This window comes from Letharia lupina, assembly GCF_014066315.1.
Source record: "Letharia lupina isolate WasteWater1 chromosome Unknown contig_1, whole genome shotgun sequence".
Classification (NCBI taxonomy): Eukaryota; Fungi; Ascomycota; class Lecanoromycetes; order Lecanorales; family Parmeliaceae; genus Letharia; species Letharia lupina.
The window spans coordinates 2,057,936-2,067,719 of NW_023502970.1; the positions used below are offsets into that span (position 1 = coordinate 2,057,936).

Genomic DNA, 9,784 nt, shown 5'->3' on the forward strand with positions numbered 1-9,784 from the left:
ATTTATATTAATAAATAAATTTAAAGAAACGCGCTAATAGAGACTTTAATAAGAAATTAAGTTAAGCTATTATATTTCTAGATAAACTTATTAAATAAATAAATCGATTTTAAAGAGTTTAAATAAAATAATAAAACGATCTTAATAAATAGTAGTCGAGGAATAAAGAAGATATTAAATTATTTATATAACTAGCGAATCGAAAGAAATAGTTAACACTATTCTATATTATTATATTTAAAATATATATTAATAATACTACTTATAACTTTATATATTATAATATTTAGAGTTTTAATAAAATCTTAATTAAATAAGAAACGATCGAGTTATAGTTAATTTAAAATATTATTTTTTAAATTTTTTTTATATATAACTTCTCTATAAGATAAGAGACTCTCTAAGCGAAGTAAGTATACTTAAAAAATTACTATTTAAAGTACTTATAGTCTTTTAATATTTTAAATAATTAAGATATAAGTATATTAAATTCTTATAAAGAAATAATCTTATCTTAAGCTTTATAGTAAAATCTTTTATTCTTAATATTAAATAATTTCGATATATCTTTAAGAAATTTTACTATTCTCTAATATATCTAATATTCTTAATATTTATTCTTTTAAAGTATTTAAACTTCTCTTTACTTTATTTTAAATCTTCTTTTCTTCTTTTTTATAATAAAATTTAATATTAAAAGAATAAATTAAATTAAGACTCTACTTAAATAAATTAGGTTTTAATAAATATTAATTTTATTAGATAATATAGTCGATAAGTTTAATTAAATAAAAATATTTTAGAATATTACTAATACTTTATAATTATAATATTAAATTAAATATCAATCTAATGAATTTATAATTATATTAAATAAGATTTATTAAAAGCGAGATAATTTTTAAAAGATTATTACTCGATATTATATTGTCGTAATAAAAAAAAATTTAGTTATAAATAGTTTATTTTAGATCTATAGAATAATTTAAAAGATAAATTAACTAGTCTAAGATTTTTGATAGAATATAATTTTTTTATAGCGAAAAGTTAATAATTTTAATTTATAGTTTATAAAAGATTTATAATTATTCTTAATTAAAAAAGAATATATATTTAGATAATTAAAAGAAAAATTAATTAAGATCTTAAATTTATCTTTATTTATTAACGATATTAATTCTATTTAAAACGATTAATTCTTTAAAATAGAATAGAAATTTAAAATTAATAGCGATTATTATCTTATTAAAAAATTTAAAATAGCTTATATACTCTTATAACTTAATAATAAAATTATATAATATATAATATATAAAAAACTTCGAAATTTTATTAATCTATATTAGTTTTTTACTAAGATTATAAATAAGTTAGTTAATATTTATAAGAATTTAAATCGATATAGTAATATATAGCGTAATATATATACTCTATAATAAGAGATTTAACTCTTTATCGATTTCTATTTAGATCTTATTCGACTAGATATTATTCTTAATATTAAAAAAACTCTTATATTAGAGAATTATCTTTTTAAGAAACTAAGAAAGAAATTAAAGAAGTTATAATAGATCGTAAAAGATTTTATTATCTTAAAGACTATAAAAGAATATCTTTAAAAGTTAAATAACTTATAACGTGCTAATTATAAGAATTTTAAGTTTATAAAGATTACTATTAAGTTAATAATAATACTCGCGACTAATATACGCTTTATATTTATTATTAAATCTAATTTAAGTATAATTACTATATCTCTAAATATTATAATTAATTTAAAGTTAAGAGAATTAATATATTATAATTATAATAAAAAAGACTATTATCGAAAGAACTATATAATACTTATTTAAATTAAAACTAGTAAAAAGATCTTTAAAAAAATATAACTTTATATATTAAAAATAAATAAAGAATTTAAAATTAATAATATCGATATTATAGGTAATAACGATTTTTCTTTAAATTCGAGAAATAAATAGTCTCTTTTAAAGTTACAATAAGAGATACTTATAAAGTATATTTAATAGATACTCTTAATAACGCTTTAGTATATCGCCTTTTTTATATAGAAGTTACGCTATCTTTATAAGAGAGAGATTATTTATTTAAGAACTCTCTAATAGATAATAAATATATCGATATTTATATAGTTATAAACGAGTCTCTAGTTCTAGCAATATATAAAAACTTATATCTAGAGTTATTTTTATTATTAAGATTTAAATTACTAAGAGATTATAATAAATAAATTATAAAAGAACTAATTATATACTATTTACTCTCTACTATAATAATAAAAGATTATTTAAAAAAAAATCTAATATTAATTATACTATTAAAATATAATATAATAATTAAGAAATTTTAGATAAATAAGTATAAAATAATTCTTAATATATTATAAAATAAGATACTTTTTCTATCTAGTTGATATAATTATAATAATAATTAAATATTAATAATAAACGAACTCTCTTTTCTATCTACTTTAGAGCTTCGATTACTTATATTACTTATTTCTTTATCTATTATACTAAAACGATAAGACTCTTCTCTATCTATTTACGATAATAGAAATAATTCGAATATCTCTTTATTAAATAAGATTAAGTTTATCGATATTATTAAGATTAATATAGCGATTTATTATTAACTAGCTTATAAAAAAGATAATAAACTATTTATATTAATAATAAATAAGATTTATAATATATTACTTATATTATATACGTCTTCTACTATTTAAATATCTTATAAACTTTATATATTAATTAATAAATTCTATCTCTACGATTTAAAAAAGAAATATAAGAGATATTATAATTTTAATTATTTTATTTAAATTAATAGCGTCGACGTAGTTAGTTCTAAAGAGATAAAATATAAATTATCTTCGAAGTATTATAACTATCTAAATATTTTCGATAAAACTAAAATAAATATACTTTCTCTATATTATTCTTATAATTATAAATTAAAATTTAATAATAATTTTAATAAAATAAAATTCTCGAAAAGTAGAATCTATTCGATATTAGAATATAAATTGAAATAGATAAAAAAGTATCTAAACGAATATCTAAAGAAAGAATTTATAATATTAAACTATATATTATTCGCTTTACTCGTTTTATTCGCGAAAAAACTAAATAAAGAATTACATTTTCATATAAATTATCGAAAGTTAAATACTATTACTAAAAGAAATCGATATCTAATTCTATTAATAGATAAGATTTTAATAAGAATCTAGGGATATAAATATCTTACTCGATTAAATATTATAATCACGTTTAATAAATTATATATATATTTAAATAGTAAAGATTTTACTATTTTTATTATCTCTCTTAAGATATATAAGTATTAGATTCTTCTTTTTAAACTAATTAATAGTTTAATTATATATTAATAATATATAAATAATATTCTATTTAAGTATTTAAATAATTTCTATTAAATTTATTTTAATAATATATTTATTTATAATAAGATAAAAAAGAAATATATCTAATACGTTAGATAAATTCTTTAGAACTTAAGAGATATTAATCTTTAGATAAATATTTTTAAGTGTAAATTCTACGTTTAGAAAATTAAATTTTTAGACCTACTAATATCTATAGATAAGTTATAAATAAACTCTATTAAAATTTAGACTATTATTAAATAGACTATATTTATTAATCTTAAAAAGATATAGATCTTTATCGAATTTTATAATTTTTATTAGCGATTTATTAAAGACTTTTTTAAAATAGTTAAATTTATAGTAAAACTTATAGTAAAGAAGACTATATTTAATTAATTCCTAATATATTAAAAGACTTTCTACTTTCTAAAAGTCGTTATTATTAAAGCTCTTATTCTATATTATTTTAATAAAATAAAGAAAATTATTTTAGAGATTAACTTTTTTAACTATATTAATAAAGATATTTTTTTTAATATAATAATAAAGAAGTACTCTATTTAATAGTCTTCTATAATAAAAATCTAATATAATAAAAATCTAATCTCGATTAAGTATAATTATTAAATCTATAATAAGAAACTATTAATAATTATTTACTATTTAGAATATTAATATCTTAAATTAAAATATATAAATATCTCTATTAAAATCTTTATTAATTATAAAGAACTAATATATTTTATTAAAAAAAACCTTAGTTAATATTAGATTTAATATTTAAATATATTATTAAAATTTAATATAAAGATTATTTATTAATTTAGATTTTAGAATATTAAGATAAATATATTTATATAAATAGCTAGATATAAATTAATTAATTTTAAAAATAAATAATTATTTTAATAATATTAAATAATTCTTATTTTTAATTAATTAAAATTAAATAATAAATATATCGATATATATATAATTAATAATCTTATTTATTATAAGATAGTAGAGATTAATAAGAAGAATAACTATTATATTAAAATTCGTAAGACTATCGTCGAAAGTAAGAATAAGTTTTAAGAAATTACTCTTAATAAGTACTTCGTATAGAATAAAATACTTTTCTATAAAAATCGTTTATAAATATTTAATAATATATATATCGATATTATTTAAGAGATATATAATTAATTATTCTACGACTATTTCGAGATAGTATATATTTATAAACTATTTAAAAGAGAATATTATTAGCGAGATATAAGAACTATTATAATTATCTATATTAAAAATTACTATATTTATTAGAGAATTAAGATATCTTATAATTGAAAGTATAATTTATTATAATTTCTATTAATCTTATAAAAATAATAGTAAGATATATTAATCGACTTTATTATAGATTTATCTATATTTAATAATTATAATACTATTTAAATAGCGATTAATTAATTTATTAAGAAACGTTACTATATAGTCTATTTTAATATTAATAAAAATATTATTACTAAAAAGATAATTAACTTACTACTTAAAAAAGTATTTTATTTATATAATTTATCGATTTTAATAATATTAAATTAAGACTCTTAATTTATAGCTATTATATAAAAATCTTTTTATAAGAGATTAGATATTATAGCTAAGCTATTAATAATCTTTTACTCTAAAATTAATAAATAAATTAAATAAGCGAATTAGAATATAAAGTATTATTTTTAAATATATTATAATTATATATAGAACGACTAAGTAAGATAGCTATCTATTATTAAATTCGCTAATAATAATACTATTTTATTAATTATTAATATTCTATCTTTTCTTATAAATAAAAGATTTTATTTTTAAATAACTTTTAGCTCGAATATTATCGATTATAAAATTATATATAAACGTCTTAATATTACTTAAATAAAGAATATTATAAATTATATAAAATATATTTTTAAATATATTTAAAGTAATATAAATCGTATTTAAAAGACTATAGTTATATAAGTTAATAAGTATTAATAAAAGATTACTTTTTAAATAGATAATAAGATCTTTCTAAATAATAAGAATATTATTTTTAATCGCCCTTCTTATAAATTAAATTATAAGAGACTTAATTTATTCAAGATTATAGATTTTATAGAAATCTTATATTATTTAAAACTTCTATTAAGTATAAGAATTTACGATATCTTTTATCTTAATCTCTTAAATCTTATAATAAATAATCTCTTATTAGAATAAATAAATTCTTTATCGAAATATATTAATATTAATAATTAAATCGAATAAGTTATTAAAGAAATACTTATTTTTAAATTAATCTATAATCGTTTTAAGTATAAAGTTAAATAAAAAAGTTTTAATAATAATCTTATTTAATATAATATAAATAGCGATAAATTTAAAAATTGTTAGAACTTAATAGATAACTTCTATAAGCGATATTTCGAAGAGTCTTATCTATAAAGAATTAACTAAACTATCTTAAATACCTCGTTTTTAATCAAATTAAAATCGCTCGATATCTTCGCAATAGCCTCATTTTTTTAGGGCCGAGAGTTAATTTCCTAGGTCTATATCAATCGAAAATTATATTATATATAATCTTTCGCGTAGAGTCCCCTTACTAATTAATATTTAAGTATCTTTCGAAGCTATAATACGTTATCTATAAATCTTACTATCGTTATCGATAGTCTTTATTAATATTAATTATATAATACTCTACGAAGAAACTTACTTAATATTAAATTAAGATTTTTAGTATTTATAACTCGATTCGATTTAAGAGCTCTCGACTAATTACGTTATATTATTTCATTAATATTTTATCTACTTAAATATAAATTCGAAAATTATTATTATTTACCCCTATATCTATAAATCTTATTTTCGCTATATTATATTAATTTCTTCTTAGCTAGACTTTCTATATACGCCTAAATTATAGCTAATAATATCGCTATAATACGATTAAGAAGAGCTACTATCGTTACTAATATCGCTCTTAAAGAAAGATACTATATTAAAAGATCTTAGATATAATTATTTCTTTATTATTTTTATTATTTTTCAGATATTAAGCGTATATATATATTTATTTTTCTATCTTTTTACTTATTAATTATAGAATATAATTTAATAAAGAGAGAGATAGTATTACGAGCGTATTCTTAATATATTCTTTAGCTCTATAACTAGCGAGCCTTAGCGGAGATATTCTCTATTATATTATATCTTCTTTTTATCTATATAATTCGATATCTTAGTTATCTTATTTAATATATCTATATTAATATTATATCTATATCGATTCTAATATATAAAATATATTATATCTTTTTAACTAGTAATCTTAAATTAAGAATTAATCTAATAAGACTTTATTATATACGACGATTCGATATAGAGATCTTAAAGCTATTTATAAGTAACTTCGATTTATAATTAATAATAATTATAAAGAAATTTCTTTAGAGAAATTATAGTTATAATCTTAATAAAGTAAACGACTTTATATAAATAATTTCGAGTTACGAGAATAACGACTTCGATAGAAGCTCTCGAAGCGCTCTCGAAGAGTTCTCGAAGAATAGAGGGTTTTAGAGAGTTTTCTCTTAATAGAATTAATACTATATAATAGTAATCTTCTCGATCTTCTCAGTCTTCTCACATCCTCGGTAAGTTTTCCACTACTGGGTAGCCCCGCGCCCTAGCACGTATTTAGGTTAGCGGCGGACGGGTAAGGCCACTGGTGTTGCGTAGAATCTTTTGTGTAAAAACTGAGTAGCCTCCGCTCCCCCATCGAATCTATCGAATGCCTGAAGAATGGCAAGACTGAATACTCAAACTTCCGTTACGGAACGCCAAAGAAGTTCATCACCACAGCGCACAGGATATAACACGCGCTCTGCCCATACCACGACCGCCCCATACTTGATAGCACCAGATGTTACCACAGCTCTGCAACGAATCCGCGGCGAATCCGGTAATGCAACCACCAAGAGGAAGCGTGGTCGGCCACGTCGGGACAAGGGTGAAGTTCAGCCAAACAAAAAAGGCAAACTCTCATGCGCACTCATCAATGACTCCGCAAGTGCCTCCCAAACTTCGAGGCATACGCCATTATATGTGGACCGCAGCGGATCGAGCCCGGTGAGGGAACATACTAATCCCGCGAATGAAGCGGGCGCCGGCACTGATCAAGAGAGCGCTAGTTTTCATCAACAGACTGAGAGGGATAATGTTAAAGGTAGAGAGCAAAACGGTGAAGCAAGCAATAAAGAGCTTGTAGAAGGCTGTGGGGAAGCTGTGGAGATTGGTGAAGAGATTGACTGCAAAGACGCGGATGATAAAGATCAGGATTTTGAGGGAGATAATGAACAAGCTTCCACAGTAAGTTTCCGTATCTGACCATTGTTATCCGCCCTCGAACTTTATACTTACCCTTATTATAAGAACATGAGTGTGGAATACGGTCGAGGACGTCTACCTGACTTGGAGGTTGATTCTGAACCTGACTTGTCAGGCCTTCTACCAAGTCCAGCACAAGGAGGTCCCTCATCTCCGCCAGCTTTTCTGTCTCCCAATGCCCGCTTGGAATCACTTCATCCGCGAGTCTCATCTACAGATGCAGAAGCGAATCCTTCGCCCCGCAAGCCGATTACGCGCATTCCAGAAACAATATTGACCACTGATAACGGCAAGCCTCAAACAGACACTGAGCGCATTAAAAATCAGGTGCTGGTGCCACAGAAGATTCAAGCACCAGAGACTTCCGTGTCAGGCTCCCAAAGCCACTCTCGAGAAAAGCCATCCCAGGAGATCGAAAAGACGGAAGTTTCGGCCAGCGACATGCCAATTGAATTGGATGGGGCGAACGATGCCATCTCAGATACAGCCAAACAGGGAACAGACTATGACTCTAGCCTGGCAGTGTCTGCCGACATACGGAAAGCAGCACTGTCGACTCTCCGACCAGGCGCAATGGTTTCGTCAACAGCGATGGTAGAAGTTTGGAATTGTGTGAGATCGGAGGGTGACTTTGTTTTTGATCCATTGTTCTTCAGTGACGACTCCGTGAAGAGGTACACCCTTAGGCACAAGGCTATGGGTACCAAGGGAAATATTTTTGTACCCATCCATTCCTCGAAGCGGAACCATTGGTATCTAGCCGTCATAGCTACACAGAGTTCTTCGATCTCTGTGTACGACTCATTGGCTAGTGACAACAAAAGTATATCCGTCGACTCGGGGCTACTCATTATGTTGGCGGCAAGCTTGGTTCCCGAGCGAAAAGACTGGAGCGTTCGCATGGCAGATTGTCCCCAGCAACCCAACGGTCACGACTGCGGCATATATGTTATAGCCAACACCTGCTACTTAATGGCGCAACTTCCTCTACCGGAGAAATATGATGGCGACGCCTGGAGGTTAGTGTGTCAATGTCTCTTTCAGGGCTCCAGAGACAACATCGCCTTCGCACAACTGTCAAGTCTTCAGTACAAAGGCACGGGCATCAATTCGATAACATGCTCTCTGAAGGCGGACAGCTTGGACGATGTAATCCCTTACGTTTCGCAAGAGGCTTTCCAGAACGCAAAGCTATGTATCGATACCATGCAAACGCAACAGAAGGATCCACAGTCTTCTTTTGCTTTGATCCGCAACATTCTATCGGTAATTCGGACTTTGCACCAGAACGCTTGTCGACACAGCGATTCCCTGGGGGACCAAATCCAAAGGGAGGCAATTGGGCTGGAGAATCATCTCAAAATGTTAGAGGAATACTCCTCTTTCGTGTCTGTATCCGTCGAGCCCCAAGACTTCTCGCCCGAGACACAGACCGCGCTTTCTTACATACATACGGCGCACCAAACATTAACGAAGAAACACGCGAAATCCGGAACAAGCCTCGAGACTTCGGAGAGAAACAAGGCGCGGATGGAAATTGCAATCTCGATGCTCCAGGAAATGGAAACGATCCTGTGTACGCAAGCAAAGAGCAAAGAACAAAACCTCCGTTCACGCATCGGGAGTTGGCGAGAAGGATTTGATACGGCGAGACGGAACCTGGAACAGCTTCTAGCAGGGGCTTTTAAGTAAGCTCAATAGGGCAGTAGAATATCACTTTCGCTTGCCACGCCGTTTATGTATGTAGGTGTTGGTTCTCGCCTTAGATGTACCCGCGGTCCCTATATCGCTCTCCATCCCAGTGTCAATGTCGACTTGATTTGCGACTAGGGGTTGTCTACGTCTAAGAGCGTGCAAACGCTTTTCAAATTGAGTATTTACGGCTTATTGAGTGCTCTCACATTATGTCCATTTCATTCGTATTTTGTTGTGGTCTATATAAGACCTTTCATTCTG

At 25.0% G+C, this 9,784-nt stretch overlaps 1 protein-coding gene across 1 annotated transcript; it reads left to right on the forward strand.

Annotated features, from left to right (window-relative positions):
* Positions 1-7,243: 7,243 nt before the first annotated feature.
* HO133_000022 (uncharacterized protein) lies at positions 7,244-9,520 on the forward strand (the record flags this gene model as incomplete). The annotated part of the gene is made up of 2 exons (XM_037290962.1): positions 7,244-7,810; positions 7,874-9,520. 2 exons carry the CDS (start codon positions 7,244-7,246, stop codon positions 9,518-9,520), a joined length of 2,214 nt encoding a protein of 737 aa, XP_037157836.1.
* Between the last annotated feature and the right edge of the window lie 264 nt (positions 9,521-9,784).